The 16603-nt window shown below is 51.5% G+C and overlaps 1 protein-coding gene across 1 annotated transcript in view; it reads left to right on the forward strand.

Annotated features, from left to right (window-relative positions):
* NCF2 (neutrophil cytosolic factor 2) overlaps nt 1-16473 on the forward strand; it is a 29235-nt gene extending 12762 nt beyond the window's left edge. Inside the window, exons 4-15 of the mRNA XM_002923881.4 lie at nt 144-278; nt 1132-1239; nt 2600-2659; nt 3956-3999; nt 5328-5469; nt 5688-5753; nt 6699-6774; nt 8444-8469; nt 8873-9024; nt 9140-9251; nt 13413-13590; nt 15983-16473. Of these exons, the coding sequence (XP_002923927.1) occupies nt 144-278; nt 1132-1239; nt 2600-2659; nt 3956-3999; nt 5328-5469; nt 5688-5753; nt 6699-6774; nt 8444-8469; nt 8873-9024; nt 9140-9251; nt 13413-13590; nt 15983-16095 (1212 nt within the window). The 3' untranslated portion in view covers nt 16096-16473. The remainder of the gene's footprint in view (nt 1-143; nt 279-1131; nt 1240-2599; nt 2660-3955; nt 4000-5327; nt 5470-5687; nt 5754-6698; nt 6775-8443; nt 8470-8872; nt 9025-9139; nt 9252-13412; nt 13591-15982) is intronic.
* Nucleotides 16474-16603: the final 130 nt, after the last annotated feature.

The following is a 16603-nucleotide window of genomic DNA, read 5'->3' on the forward strand; positions in this document are numbered from 1 at the left end:
GCTGTATTTGAGATATTCCCAGGAAAGCTGAGGAAGGGAGGGATGTCAGCAGGCAACGTTCCAGGAGCAGACAGGCGAGCTCTTCCCTGGTGCCTAGATCTGAAGCAGCCTCAAGGTTTGTGTTGTGGCCTGTGCTTTTCTAGGTGTTGTATAATGTTGCTTTCATGTATGCCAAGAAGGAGGAGTGGAAACAGGCAGAAGAACATTTGGCTTTGGCTATGAGCATGAAGTCTGAGCCGAGACATACTAAAATTGACAAAGCCATGGAATGTGTTTGGGTAAGTGTACTGTTGATGCGGGCTGGCCAGAGGATTTCCACTGGAGCTTTGTTTCCGTAGACATGCGGATTGAGAAACCTTAGACGTGGTGCTTGTGCTTTCTCTGAGCTCTGGGTACCACCGATCCTGGGGTACAGTTCCAGGTTCAGATCGTGGATCTGGCAAGTGCTGGAGTCCGGGGGGCTGGGCCGTGGCGCTGGGGTGGGGAGCAGGGGATGGGAGGCTGGATCCCAGCACAGGGGGAGCAGGGGCTGTGCCTGCTCGCCCACCTCTGAGTCCTCACACCAGCCACAGGATGGTACGGTCGTGGGCCTTGCTTGGACCCCGGGCACCTTGGGTTGCGGGGCTGAGTGCCAGCCCCACCCGAGCCACGTGGAGTGGGGGAGGGGCAACCACCTAGGGAATAACACAGACAGATGTCCACACGGCCTCTCAGGGGAAGGTGATATTGAAACCAACCTTTCCCACCTTAGACACACAGAAATAATCATGAGTGCCATCTTTTTTTTTTTAAGATTTTATTTATTTATGCGACAGAGACAGAGATAGAGACAGCCAGCGAGAGAGGGAACACAAGCAGGGGGAGTGGGAGAGGAAGAAGCAGGCTCATAGCGGAGGAGCCTGATGTGGGGCTCGATCCCATAATGCCAGGATCACACCCTGAGCAGAAGGCAGACGCTCAACCGCCGTGCCACCCAGGCGCCCCTCATGAGTGCCATCTTGACACATGTAGAAAAACTGCTTTTGTGAGGTTATCTTGGTGAACGTTGGCATCCATTCAGTGATGGAGGCAGGACAAGCATCATGACCCCCGTTTGGCAGGTAAGAAAACAACGTGCTCGCTGTGTTACAGAAACAGAAGCTGTACGAGCCAGTGGTGATCCCTGTGGGCAGGCTCTTCCGGCCAAACGAGAGGCAAGTGGCTCAGCTGGCCAAGAAGGATTACCTGGGCAAGGCGACGGTAAGTAGGCTTCCCCGAGGCTCCTATGGGGTGGCCATGTGCGGACCAAGGTGGGGACAGACTCCGGGGATGAGGGCACCCCTGTTGTGGTGCTGTCCCGGGACGGCAGACGGAGACTGTTGGCAGCATGGAGCCCTCGCCAGAAGGTGGGCAAACGCTTCTAGCTTCTTGCCTCCAGGCTCCTCTCATTCCTCCCTTCCCTCCTGACCCCGGGTGAGAGCCACAGGGTTGGTCACGGGACGCTGAGTCTGGGGGCCTGAGCCAGCCCTATGATTAGACTCCTTTGTAAACTGGACTCCATTAAATCCAGGTCTTAAATCCCCTCAGAGATGATCTAGAGTGAGCCAGCAGCCCCTTTCAAAACTGCGCTTGGCTTTGACATATCCGTAGGGCTAACGCTGCCCGCTGACCAGGTAGCGGGTTCTGGCAGAGCAGCAGGGTTCAAGAGCGCCTGGGTCGGTGGAAACACCCCAAAGCCCATCAGCGGATGAGTGGATAAACGTGTGATGTAGCCATGCAGTGAAATGGCCATAGCGAGGAGTGAAGTACTGGGGCGCCCGGGTGGCTCAGTCCGTTAAACGTCCGACTTTTGATTTCAGCTCAGGGCCTGATCTCGGAGTGGTGAGATCGAGTCCCATGTCAGGCTCTGCGCTGGGCATGGACCCTGCTTAGGACTCTCTCTCTCTCCCTCTTCCCCACCCCCCATCTATTTCCTTCTCTAAAAAAAAAAGAAAAAAGAAAGGACTGATGTAAGTGACAGCACGGATAGACCTTGAGAACATCGTGCTAGGGAAGAAGCCAGACACGAAAGCCACCTGTTACAGGATCCCATTTATGTGAACTAGATAGTTCACATAAATGGGTAAATGCACACAAATAGAAAGCACATTGGTCATCCAGGAGCTGGGGGAGGAGGGGTACACTAACCTGTTCGTGGGGGTGGCGTTTTCTTTTGGGGTGAAGAAAACATCTGGGAACTAGAATGAGAAGGTGGGCGCACAGGATTGTGAATGTCCTAAACGCGACACTGTCATCACCTCATACATCTCCTAAATGCCTGCACTGTCCACTTCAAAATGGTTAATTTTATATGATGTGAATTTCACCCCAATTAAAAAAAAAAGTACAGAGAGAGAGAGAGCCTGCCGGGTTGACAGGGCTGGGCGGGTACTATTTTCTTGAGTTGCTGGGACTCCTAACCCAGAGGGTCAGCCCCCACCCCGCAGCCGCTGCCCACGTCCGGGCCGGGGCTCCAGCGAGAATGGATGCAGGGTGTGGGAGAGGAGGCAATCTTGGGGAAACCGTGAAGCATGGGAGCAGCGTGGGGCCGGGCCCTCACACGCTCCTCCCTCGATTTCAGGTGGTGGCGTCTGTGGTGGATCAAGACAGTTTCTCGGGGTTTGCCCCTCTGCAGCCACAGGTGAGGCAGCCCCATCCCGCTCCCCGGACCCAGATCCCCAGAGCTCTCTGGAAACATCCGAAGGGGAGACTATCTGTGCTGAGCTGCCTCATTTTAAGGGCTCCCCCACTGCCCTCTCAGCCTGGCTGACAGCGTCTGGCTGGCTGTTCTGGGTCACAGGTCCACGACTGTTGGAAGGATAAGCCAGTTTTAGGCTTAACCTCAGGTTCCCAGAAACCAACCCTCCTGCGCCCCCAGAATGCCAGCCTGCACTCCCGTGCTGCTGGGGAGAGCTTCTGGGGACGATCTCTCCTGAAGGCTGCACTAGTCTCTGGGGAAATGGGAACACAAGCTCTGGAAGGCCTCTTCTCAGACACAGGGGCGGATAGGGGCCTCCGTGGGGCCTGGGATTGTGGGCCGGTCCCCTCCACACACCTGCCCACGTACAGGAGATCCCCTCGGGAACACGCTGGGTGCCCCCAGTGAGCCACTGCTCTGCCCGGTCTGGGCCAGAGAGAGGCTGCTAGGTCTAGAAACATGAAGGCATTTCCCTCCTTGTCAGGGGAACAAGGTAAGACGGGCTGAGGAAACTGAGCGCCGTTGCACACGCACACTGGGCTGCACTAGCACGGGGAGGGGCTCCTGAGCGTGGCACCCACAATCCGGTCAAACACACCTGGTCCCTCCCGACAGCAGCGCCCCTGGCCTCCCGGGGGCAGAGTGACGGCTGCTAGCCCAGGGTGGGACCGACACCGGGGCTCGGAGGGTGACAGGAGCCGAGGAGGATAGAGAGATTCGGGATCCTTAGATTGGTGTCCTCACCATGAAGAGCAGCCAGAGACTCCAAAAGGAGGAAGAAGCCCAGATCAGTGGACTCCATGACTTGGTGTAGAACAGGGAACACACTGAAAGGAGGTTTCTGCCTGGTCAGCGGACCTTGAGCGGGTTTTAAATACCCACAAGGGTCACATGATACAGCAGACATTAATTATAGAACAGCTTTTGGAAGCTGTCCTAGGAAAGGGACAGAGCTCAAGGTCAAAAGCACCCCCGTGATGCCATGCTGCTCTGTGACAGCTAAAATTCTCCAGACACCAGCACTGGCTCGAGATGAACTGTTCTGCTCGAGACACCTGTCCCCGGGGGGCTGGTGGGAGGGGTGCTTTTCCAGTGTGTAGGCAGGGTACACAGTGCCCTCTCCCTCGACAGGGTTCTTCACGCATTCTTTGATTTTCGGGTCTGGGAGAAGACTCAAGTTACCATTCACAGTCTGTTCTCTCCCCCTCCTTCCCTTCATTCCTCCTCAATGTTCAATAGGCCGCTGAACCTCCACCCAGACCCAAAACCCCGGAGATCTTCAGGTAAGCTCAGTGTAGAGCAGGGTACGGAATATCCGAAGAAGGTGGGGTGAAGATGAGGCCGGGGTCAGGGGCTGAGTCCTGGGGAATGTAGCCTCGTGTGTGGGCTCCCCCTGTCTCCAAGGTTAGAATGGATATGTAGGGGGGATGGGAGGATCGACCACAGGAGTCCCCAGGTCCACGTGCACAGCCACCCACGCATGGGGGTCACCGCTGAAAGGCAGCGGTCAGCGGTGTCCGAGGGACAGAGCCCCTCTGACCAGAGGCTGGAGTGCGGATTTGCCCTGATTGTAGCCTCTTCAGTAGAGGGGGAGACCAGAGCTTTCTGGAGTCGGGCGAGCACCGTGGGAGGCTAGGTGGTGTGTCCTTTGCTGAGTGGACATTTTTCACTCCCTCTGGACACATGGTCTCTGGAGAAGTAGGAGGAACAACTCGAGCAAAAGAAGCCATTCTTCTATAAGATGAGAAGCCAAGAATGACACAACTTACAGCTTTCCTAAGAATTTCTTCTCAGTAAGGAAGCAAGCCCAGATCCCCCACCCAATAAAGAAGGCTTTTTAAAGATTGGAGAAAGTACCACAGCAACTGTACAAAGGAGGGGGCTGTGAGCTCATGGCTGACGCTGCCTGCTGGAGGAGTGTCTCCCCTTTGGAAACAGAGAGCAGGGCTGAGGGGCGGGGGACAAAGGGGGAGTGAGAGGGAGCCCTCCCCACCCCCTGGCCAGAGCAGGTGCCTCAGCCCCGGAGCCAGCCCCGCAGTGACACATTCCAAAGCGGCACAGGCCACGCAGCCAGAGCCTCCAAGGGCAAAGCAGGCCCTGAGGGAATGGTGAAGGCAGAATGACACAGCCCAGCACACAGCCGGCTGGCCTCGGGCCCCCTCTCCATGGCCCCACTCCCCACAGCTGGCCTCCAGGGGACTCGGCCTCCGGCCGCCCCACGGCCCTTTCTCAGCCAGCTGGCTGTGCCCCGCTCTCCACCTTGTGCGGTCCCCTTGCCACCGAGCCTGATGCACCCCAGCCCGGACTCGAGAGCTGGCCCAGCACAGCCTGGAAGCTTCCTCCTCAGAGGGGAAGGGAGGGTGAGGAGGACACGGCCCGGGTGCCTCGTGCTGTTTTGTCTTTCATTCTTGTCCCACCGCCCATGTGGTTATGGAGCATGTTCATGTTCCTGCCTGGTCCCGCTCGGGTCCCAGAGGCGGAGAGATGCCGAGCTAGAGGGCGCCTGGAGCGGGGCTCCTGGCCCCAAGGCCGCTGTCGCGGGTGCCTCGGTGCCATGGGCGGGACGCAGTCCGGGCCAGGGGAGCTCGGAATCTCGTGTCTGTCCCCGCAGGGCCCTGGAAGGGGAAGCTCACCGCGTACTGTTTGGGTTTGTGCCCGAGACGCCAGAAGAGCTGCAGGTCATGCCGGGGAACATCGTCTTTGTCTTGAAGAAGGGCAACGATAACTGGGCCACGGTCATGTTCAATGGGCAGGTATTCAGAGGGCCAGGGCGGGGGTTTTGGGCCACGGGATCCCAGCAATAAATGGCAAAGCTCTCCGAGGAGCAGCATGTGCTCCGTCACCCTCAGACCAGCTGCCCCCGCCCCGCCCCCACGTCTCTGGGCTGTTGGGGGGCGCAGCTTGGCTCCGATGGGCACTGATGAGCGCGGCCTTGTTCTCCCCTTTCTCACTCCCTGATGCGGTGCCACAGAAGGGGCTCGTGCCCTGCAACTACCTTGAACCGGTTGAGCTGCGGATCCAAGCTCAGCAGCCCCAGGTAACATAGTGCCACGGCCTGACCCACTCCTGCCCACCTCTGCCCCTCCATGGAGAGGGCAGCGTGCAAAAAATGCCAGAAAGGTCCTTCCACTCACAAGTCTGGAGTCCACCTGGGGTTGGCACCAGCCACCTGGAGTTGAACCTGGCGAGGAAGGAAGACTCCCTGATGTGCTGGGGCAGGGGGTGTCCAAGGGACCTACTGGGCCCACCCACCTGTCTGATTCCTCCCACTCAGGGGGGACTTGGGACCCAAAGCCTGTCGTATAGGAAGGTTGGGTCTTCCCAGAAATGTCCTCTTCACCCAGAACAGTCCATGTGTTGGCCTGTGACAGGCCATTAACAAAGAGAAATCCATTCTAGAGGATGAACAGAGTAGGCCTTGCCTGCCACGGCGCCCCCCTCATACCTTGAAGGCCGGCCCTTCTGCCGGTGGGCTTCGTTGGGACTGAGCGGCCATGTTGATGACCGCTGGTGTCTGACCTGTCTCCCTGGACACTGTGCAACCAGCTGTCCCCTGCGGGCTTGGCCCTCCCTGCTCCAAGTTACTACACCCAGATGACTTGAAATGTTTTAAATGCCGTACCAATGAGAGGTGGACTTTTTCCTTTGAAGCGGCAGAATGTGGAGCGAGAGGGTGAGCTGAGCCAAGACGCAGGGTCCTCCCCCGCTCCAGCACATTTCCAGTGTGGCTGAAAGGGCGGGTTAGGCATAGGGGCCTTTTAGATGGGGCTTAGGGTTCTCGTTTCTACTGTGATTTGTTCCCACCAGGCCAACCCTGCCTCCCCTTTAACCAGCACCTTCCTTAGTCTCCCCTGAATGTCGCCACCACTCCAGCTTTTAGGAAGCCATTTGCCCCTGGCTCCCTTTTCGTGAGCCTCCCACCCCCACTCCTACCTAAGAACATTGTCTGAATGAAGGCTCTCACCGTCTCTGTCACCCCCAGGAGGAAGCCTCCCCGGAGTCTGATATCCCAGCTCCTCCCAGTTCCAGCGCTCCTGGAAGACCCCAGTTGCCACCCGGTTCGTGTCCCTGGAACCACATCCTTGGCCTGGGTGCAGGACCGCTCCCGGCTGCTTCCTCACAGAGCGTTGCTCTCTCAGCCTTCTAGGAGATTCTGGTTTCTTCTTCTCCTTCCAGCGTGCTGCTCAGCTTATGACCCCACAGCCCCAGGGCCCCTCTTTCCTGCACCACCCACCCACCCAAAACATAGGAAATAGATGCCACTTCTCCCTCCCTACTCCAGAACACTCACGGGGTGTCAGTAAATGTAGCTGGTTTCTGGGGGGCAGTGAGTTCCCAACTCAAGTGGTCACCAGACCCCTCCATCATGAGGTACGGAAACCTTGTCCGGGCAAGAAAGGTTGAAGTCATTGCACACGTTTACCCCAGAGGAGGACGGAGAGGCTCTTTTCAAATGTCCAAGGAGCTCTATCTGGAAAAGAAATGGCTCTGCAGAGCCCCGAGGGGTAGACCACGAACCAAAGGCAGATGTGAAAGGACATTCTCCTGATGTCTGGGAAGTGAGGGGCTTGTGGTCACGAATGCAGTTTGAGCTGATCCTGCATAAGTGCTCGGTAGGGATGCATTGAAGGATCCTAGATCCGTGACTGCGAGGCCTCCCAGATCACCAGAACCCCTTGGGACGCTCCCCACACCTCCATTTTTATTTTGAAAACTGTCAAACCTAGAGATTGAAAGTTGAAAGTGTAGTACAATAAACACCAGAATACCTTTTACCTAAATTCACCAACTGCTAACATTTGGTACCAGGGCCTCACCCTACTCCCCATCCTCCCCTCTGAGACACTTGAAAGGAAGTTACAGACTCACGGCCTCGCCCTACCCTCGCGCATTGTCTCCTACTAGTCTCCTGCATAACCACAACACAAGTGTTACATCTAGGACATTGAATGTTAGTATAATATTACAGAGTGTATATTTCGTATTCACATTTCTCCAATTACCCCTCAAAACATCCTCGATAGCTTCTTTTTTTTGTTTTGCCTTTTCTGTCTGGGGGCCCATCAAGGATCACATATGAACCTAGGAAAATTTTATGAATATACATTCTTAGGCCTTTGATTCTGATTCTTCATGATTAGAATTGGGCCTCAGAATCTGTATTTCTAGGAAAAAAACCTTCCAAGTGATTCTAATGATTAGCTGGGTATGAGATCAATGGTCTTTTTTTTCCATCGTGCCCCCTCTATTGTGAATATCTTTATGCAGACTTCTCTTATGAATTATGTGCATAAGGTCATATTAATATATGATGCTCATTAGGAAACATGCACAAAAATAAAGGACAAGGGAAAAATAAGTGGTTCTAACATTGCTGCTTGTGACCCCTGGCTCATCCTGCACTCCCCGCTGTCATTGCTCAGAGCCCACTGGTTTAACTGGGCTTTGGGGTCCCTGCTCACCCCATGTGCTGCGGGGTGTGATGGTCCTTTGATACTTGCCTGTGTGCTCCCCAGAGGCAGGCACCGGGTTCATCTGTTTGTGCTTTGCCCTGCACATTTCCCCCGAGTATGATTTCCCCTACAGTTTATTAGGGTTAAGAATCACCCCAGAGACTTAAAGTTGGGTGTCCTGTTCTAAGAGGTTTCATCCTGTGGAAGGCGGGGGCTGGCCAGGAGTGTTTATTCATCGTCTTCTTTTGTTTTACTTCCTACCTTCTCCGTTTAGGTCAAAAAGAAAAAGAAGAGCCCAAGGTAAGCTTTTTCCTTGTACTATTTCAAGTGGTAGAGAAAGGAAAAGCTGAGGCTCTCTGCCATGAGCGTGTGTCCCAGGGTTATAGAAAGAGACCCAGAGGAAGGGTGGGCCAGTTACCACCATACACACAGTCCACGGGCTAGGAACCCCCACATGGCTCTCCCCACCGCCGTGCACACATTTCCTACGGGCCTAGAGTGCGTGGGCCGGATCTTCTGGCTCCGTAGGAATTCCTATCCAGGCAAGAGCGGGGCTACGGGACCTCTGAAAGCCCTTTCCATTACCGTGAAACCGGTTAACTATCGGCCTCTCCCTGCGGCACAGAACGCTCCCGGTGATCCAGGATGTGGCCACGAGGAGGCCGCAGACACTCACGCGCTACTCTGCTTCCTCTCCCCTCAGGACGTAAAGCTCAGCGTCCCCATGCCCTACACACTCAAGGTGCACTACAAGTACACGGTGGTCATGGAGACTCGGCCCGGGCTCCCCTACAGCCAGGTCCGGGACATGGTGTCCAAGAAACTGGAGCTCTTGCCGGAACACACGCAGCTGAGGTGAGTCCATGAGGACAGCGGGGCTCCCCCTGGGGACCTGCTATGGCCCGGGGGAGAGAAGCGGATGGTTTTGTACTAATGTTCTCTGCCTTGGGTCTTACTCGTCTCTACCCAGCTACCGGCCTCCGGACAGCCATGAGCTGGTGCCCCTTTCGGAAGAGAACATGAAGGCTGCCTGGGGCCAAGTGAGAAACTACTGCCTGACTCTGTGGTGTGAGAACACAGTGGTGAGTGCAATGAGCCCAAGGGCACCCGACGTCCCGTGTCTGTCGGGCCACTTGCGCAACGACAGTGCAGCGTTTACCGAGCACGGTCCGCGAGCCTGGCCCTGGGCTTGGTGTTGAGGGCACGGCGAGTCACGAGCCACAGCTCTGCCTCCCTTGCCCCTGCACCCCGGTGGCAGCCAGGCCCGACAACGCACAGAAAGGAGTGTCTTCTGTCTGCCGCCTCACCTAACTCTTCCAAGGTTAGGCCCATCGCCATCAAGCAGGGTCGGAACGAAATCCTAGCTTGAGGCTGAGCTCATAGCCGTTTTCGCTGTCAGTTTTCACGGGGAAGAACACGTGAGAGTGGAAATAGCGTTTATTCCACAGAGAGATTATGTGGATTACAACATCCCACCACGAGCCGGCATCCGCCGAGGGCATCCCACGTGCCAGATACCGTGCTAAGTGTACGCTGCGTGTTCATTCTTACAGACCCCACGACTCCGTGACCTACTGTGACCCCACCTCACAAGTTAGGTAACAAGGCAAAGAGAGGTTGCACAGCAGGTCGGGAGTGGAACCAGAGCCCCGTATTTTGGCTCCAGAGCCTGTATTCTTGAACCTCTTTCTGGACCTCGGGGCCCAGAACAGAGTTAACTGGCCAGGAAGAGTAAAGGGAGTTGGGGCAAAGTTAGAGGCTAGAAGCAGTAGCGACACGTTAACACTCTTGACTTTGTCCCTTTGTCTCCAAGGGAAAGGTTATCATTTCTTTTTGTTGTTGAGATTAATTCCCTCCCACAACCATGGTTCCTGAAAACCGTCCATTTTCTTTCTGTCCACATACCAACGGACTTTTTTTCACTTTTGATGTAATTTCATATAAATGGATCGTACAGTATATATATTCACATAAATTCACACGATCCATTTATATGAAATTGATGGACTAATAAAGTTCATATGTACAGTATGTAGATTTACATATATAATGTAAATATTATGTATCTATAATACGTTTATATATAAAATATTATATCTAAGTATGTTATGTAAATATATGTTCTCTGACTTGGGTCTTACTCATCTCTACCCAGCTATCAGCCTCCAGACAGCAATGAGCTGGTGCCCCTTTCGGAAGATATATTCATATGAATAGATATACTGTACATAAAACTTTTGTTTTAATAGTACATTTCATTATATACTTTTCCATTTTTATACATGCTTTTGTGTTATTATAGTCCATTTCTTTTGATCGCTAGTGGTATCTCTAAGTGGAATCCCACAATATGAATACTACAATTTGTTTATTGATTCACCTGTTGGTGGACATTTGGATTGTTTCCAGTGTTTGTCTAGTGACGTTTATTCCTCAACAAACATTTATGGAGCACTGACTGCTCGCTAGATAGGCACTGGGGATATAAACACTAACGAGACACAGGCTCTTGGGGGAAAGCCAAGGGCGGACGTGATTACAAAGCATGTGGTAGGTGAACTGATGGAGACACACGATGGCGTACTGTGTTTTATAAGCACAGGGGAGGGTGTCTCACCCAAAAATGCCGAAGGAAGGTGGGACGAGTCAACAGTCAATAGTCTTCCTAGAGAAAATGACGTTGAAATTGTCTTGAAGCGTAGCCTTCAAACGGTAAATAGAAATTAGCAAGGTGGAGGAGGTTAGGGTGCCTTACATGGATGGAAGAGCAGAGGGAGACCCTGAGAGTCAGCAGTGGGTGATGGACACAAGAGGAGGAGCTAGGAGACAGGCTGGCAAGGCAACAGGGCCCCATCGTGGAAGGCCTTGCACACTGCTGCCCTTGGATGAGGCTGTGAGCAGGCAGAAAGATGCATGAATGCTGGCTTGGGATGTCTGATTCAGGGGCCTAATGAGCAAGGCTGGGGGCTCTGAGAGGCTGGCCGGCCAGCTGGCTTCCTTCGAGTGCTCAGCTCCCCGTCCACAGCCCTGACACTGGGGAGTCCCAACACACGATCGAGGACACTGCAGTCTCCACGGCCCGAAGCCATTGTCAACTGGGGTGTCTCTGACACCTTCAGTTCTCCCCCCCCGCCTCGCCTGTTTCCTGCTTTACCAGGTTCAGACTGGGGCATCTGTACTTACATCAGTAACGGGTGTAAAACTCCACAGGTCCTATGGGAACCCTCTGGAGAGCTACTAGTTTTCATCTCTGAATGGATCTGGAGACCATGGAAATGAGTGCACTGGCAAAGCTCTTCCAGACCATCTAGGCCTGGGGCCGTGGGCCCTGCGGGGGCAGAGTCCCTCCTCTACACCCTCAACCCCTCCACTGGGCAGGGGCTTCTGCTCAGTTAGGGAAGGGTCTCTTTGGCAGAGTCTCACTGAAATCAGATACATGTGTGCTGGGAAAGAAAACTGAGTGGGAGAGGACGAAGTAAAGAGGCCCTGTGGTTGAGCCCCAGGTTGGTGGAATCTAAGAGTTCGGAAAACTGTGTTCAGGAAGTAGGGCCCCTGGGCTCACTGGCGCCTCTGGCTGAGAGGTCACAGGCCCCAGCACCCTGGGCAGGGGAGGGGTAGGCAAGGTCCAAGTGCAAGGGTCCTTTGGAGTCTGAACAGGCACCCTAAGGTTTCCGACAGTCTAGGTTGGGACCAATCCTATCAGTACTGTCTTGAAGGGATTCTGCCTAGCAGCTCGGCTCTCAATGTGAACTACTTCCCTTAAAAAGCTTATTGTTTTTAATTATTGTTAATTTTTGTTCTTTGAAGAGAGCTTCAGTCTAATTCGTGGCTGTATGTGGCTAACTCTCCCCAAATTCCCAACACAGTCTTTCTGGGACTCACTCCAGCTTCGGAGGTCACTGCCCGCATTCTCTGTCGCCGCCCCTGCTCTTGGAGGCAGCCAGTCAGGATGTGCCCGTTCACTCACTAGGAGAGCAGGAAAACGAACGATCATTTGAGTGTCTACTCCATGCAGGAACACTTACCTTTAATCAAGTTTACATGTATGTATGTATATATTTAGCGTCGTTCTCTCACAGAGAGTCTGGTAATTGTCAGCTAGGGGCGCCTGGGTGGTGCGCTTAGTTAAGCCTCTGACTCTTGGTGTCGGCTTGGGCCGTCATCTCAGAGGGGTGGGATGGAGCCCTGCGCCAGGCTCCCTGCTTAGGATTCCCTGCCTCTGCCCCCGCTCACACACGCGCATGCGTACTCTCTCTCAAGTAAATAAATAAAATCTTAAAAAAAATATTTGTCAGCTATTACTCTTCTACATTGTATCTTTTCTTCTAGCCTCTATTTCAGGTGAGGAAACTGAAGTTCAGAGAGGTTACGCCACCTGCTCAGGGACACACAGCTGGTGAGCAGTGGAGCTGGGATGCAAACCCAGGCCTTTAGACTCCTTACGGCCATTTCCACCTCACTGTACTGCCTTCTAGTAAAAGGGATCTGCCAGGGCTGGCACAAGCGACACTAGGAAGTGAGGGCTTTGAACACGCAGTACAGCACTTACGCTCGCAGGTTTTCTAAAGCAGATTTGTTAAATCCTAGGATTCACATCTCTAGAAACTGCACCCTTCTTCTTTTCAACATCTGTGGATCAAAAATGACCACAATGGCAACGAAGAGGTGTAGTTACATCTATCAGAAAGCAATGCCTTTTTTCATGGCCTTAGAAAGACGATATGGCGCTCTGCACGGTTTCTCAAACTTTAGCAAGTATGAGACTCACATACAAGGCTTGTTAAAATGCAGACTGCTGGGCCCCATATGCACCAAGTTTATGATTTAATAGGTTTGGGATGGGGCCAGAAATTTACATTTCTAACAAGGTCCCTAGTGTTGTGGGTGATGGGGAGAGGGTGTTGGGATTTGGAGTTAGAAACCCAGGTCTGACTTTGGGTTCTATTACTTGTGACTCAATCTCTATTTTTCTATCTGCAAAGAAGTAACATATTCTAGCTTTTTCAGGATTACTGTAAGATTTTAAGACTAGCTACGGTTCTGCAGACCTTTTGGGTTCATTTATCCAACCATTCAATATTCCAAAAGTACACGTGAGGTCTATGCTAGGGACTGATCACAGACTTGGCCTTCATGAATTTTTATTCCAGGTGCTACGCTGACATTTCACGGATTCCTTTAGTGATGTTCAATGTTCACTGGCCAAAATGTTAGGAAAACTAACAGCCCTCTTATTCTTTCAGGGTGACCAAGGCTTTCCAGATGAACCCAAGAAAAGTGAGAAATCTGAAGCTAATAACCAGACAACAGAACCTCAGCTTAAGGAAGGAGACCAAGTGGTAGCACTCTTCAGTTATGAGGCTGCCCAACCAGAAGACCTGGAGTTTCAGGAAGGGGACATAATCCAGATTATATCAATGGGTAAGTACTACTCCTGGATCACAGAAACTAATTTCCATGTTAGCAGCAATAAGTTCAAGGGAAGAGAAGAAGAAACATTAATAACTGACAAACCAAACTTTAGCCAGTGGTTTCAATCTCCTTCCTAGCTTTCAGCCACAGGGAGCAGAATGGAGCGCTCAGCCTTTCCATCTGTTGCTCCAACGGGCAGGGAAGCAACAAATGACAGACTCAGGTGACATTCTGATCATGAAAGATGGCTATGTTTTGGAAGCCATGCATTCTCATTCCCAGAGTGAACCAATTGGAAGGGGGCTGGAATCATTTTGCCTTTGCACCAAACCATAGGATACTTTTCTGTAAACCATAGTTCTTTGAATTGATGCACTTTTTGAAGATGAGGGAAGAAGTACATAAATTTTGCCTTAAAAGAAGCTACTCGACATTGCTTTGTGTCCCTGGTGACTTTCCCGATCCCATTAGGAATCAAACACACTACGAACTGAAACAGTATTTAAGTAGAGAGTTCTGATTTAGTGCTTCTCAAACTTCGGTATGCCCAACCACCCTTCCAAGAGTTAGATAAAATTCTTTGGCCCAGCAACCAGAGATTCTGATTCAGGTCTGGGGTGGGACCCCCAAATTTGCATTTCTAACAGGCTTCCAATGTGAGGCTGATCTCCTGACCCAGAGAAGCACCATTCTAACTCACAGTTTGACATAATCTTATTTCTCTACTTCAAAAGGAGTAAGAGTCCCACCAAATCTTTGTTCTAACAGCAGTAACGTGCATTAGCAATGCAGAGTAGTGAAAACATAGCATCACCAATTATGACAGAAAATCCAACAGATTAAGAAACAAGATTTTAAAGTTAATGGGGTAGAGAGCATACCATTGTGTGGCAGTTAACTTAAAATATGAGCAATGAAATAAAGAAGCAGGGTGCCCTGGCAGTGCCTATCTTCTGATAGGGGACAACAGGGCTTAGTAACTCCCAGCACCATTTTTTAAGTGTATCAACCAAACAGCTACACTGTCCAGTGTTTGGGCGGTGGGGCTGGGATGAGATAAAAACTAGAGAACACATAGAAAAACCTTCTGGGTAGATATGGAGAGAAAAAATGAGGCATATTCCTTATTGTGTCTGACTCTTGGTTTCAGCTCAGGTCATGATCAGGGTCCTGGGATCTAGCCCTGCCTCGGGCCCTATGTTTGGTTCCATGCTCTGTGGGGGAGTCTCCTAGATTTCTCTCGCTCTGCCCCCCCACCCATGCTCTCTAATATAAATCAATCTTTAAAAAAAGAAGAAAAAAATCGTAAAATACCTTTACAGCACTGTGCTGTATCAAAAAAATCTGTGTATTAAGTGGACCCTCACAATTCAAACTTGTGTTGTTCAAAGATCAACTGTATTTATTTATTTTTTTAATTCTTTTTTTGAGAGAGAGTAAACAGGGGTAGGTACAGAGGGAGAGGAATCTTTTTTTTTTTTTTTAAAGATTGTATTTATTTGTCAGAGAGAGAGAGAGAGAAAGAGAACAAGCAGGGGGAGCGGCAGGCAGAGGGAGAAAGCAGGCTCCCCGCTGGGCAAGGAGCCCTGTGTGGGACTAGATCCCAGGGTCCTGGGATCATGACCTGAGCCAAAGGCAAATGCTTAACAGACTAAGCCACCCAGGCGTCCCGGAGAAAGAGAATATCAAGCAGGCTCCACGCTCGGCACGGAACCCTATCTAGGGCTGGATCTCACAATCCTGCGATTATGACCTGAGCCGAAATCAAGAGTCGGATACTTAACAGACTGAGCTCCCCCATGTGCCCCAAAGATCAACTGTTTTCAATTAATGACAGGTCCTTTTCATGTAGATTCCTAACAGGGATCAGATAAAACTTGTTATAAAAAATATCCTATCTTGGGGCGCCTGGGTGGCAGAGCGGTTAAGCGTCTGCCTTCGGCTCAGGGCGTGATCCCGGCGTTATGGGATCGAGCCCCACATCGGGCTCCTCTGCTGTGAGCCTGCTTCTTCCTCTCCCACTCCCCCTGCTTGTGTTCCCTCTCTCGCTGGCTGTCTCTATCTCTGTCGAATAAATAAATAAAATCTTTAAAAAAAAAAAATATCCTATCTCAAGATTTATTGTTCAATTTCTTTCATCTTATTTTTCAGGCAACTTTTTTTTTCTGAAAAATCAAATTGATTTTCTGTATTTTACTCCTCCATTATCATATATGAGACAAACCAATAAGATGGTGGAAGTCCTATGTTCACTTTTCCCTCAAATCACTTTCCAATATGCACTTTTCCCTGTTAGCACAATAGGGGGTGAAGGAATGCCGAAGATCTGTGTGGCATATCCAGATGAGGTAATTCTCCTGTACTGGTTTTAGAAATTGATGTACACATTTCCTTTTATCAGTGAATGAAGACTGGCTGGAAGGAGAGTGCAAAGGGAAGATCGGCATTTTCCCCAAAGCGTTTGTTGAAGAACATTCAACTACAGATTTGGAAAGCTCTCCTAGAGGAGTCTAGGATGTTCCATAACCTACAAAGTTGGAGAAAAGTAACTATAACCATTTGTAAAGTTTAGCATGCCCCTGCAGGACACTGTACGGAGACATTACTGTTTGGTTTGGAGGTGTTAACTAACCTACTTTGCCCACTGAACATTTAACCTATTACACAATGATGTGAGAACTTATCATGATGAGGACCCTGGCGGGTGGGGTGGGGTGAGTGGATGGAAGTGTCTGGAAGGGCGTGAGGGGGTCTTCTAGGGCGCTGATAATGTTTCTCGCTCGGAGTGCTGGCTACCCAAATGTGTTCACTTTGTAAAAGTTCACTGAGCTGTACACTTATTATCGGTGCACTTCTCTATGTGATACCTCAATAAAACATACAAAAACAAGACACCCAGAGTGCGGGCCCAAGGCCGAAGTATAAATACCCCTATTCCTGTACCAGTACAATCACAGACTGCTAGAGCCTGGGGTAAATTTACAGGTAACTCAGATGGCAGACACACGCAAAATTAACTCCT

Source organism: Ailuropoda melanoleuca, chromosome 8 (assembly GCF_002007445.2).
Source record: "Ailuropoda melanoleuca isolate Jingjing chromosome 8, ASM200744v2, whole genome shotgun sequence".
NCBI classification, from domain to species: domain Eukaryota; kingdom Metazoa; phylum Chordata; class Mammalia; order Carnivora; family Ursidae; genus Ailuropoda; species Ailuropoda melanoleuca.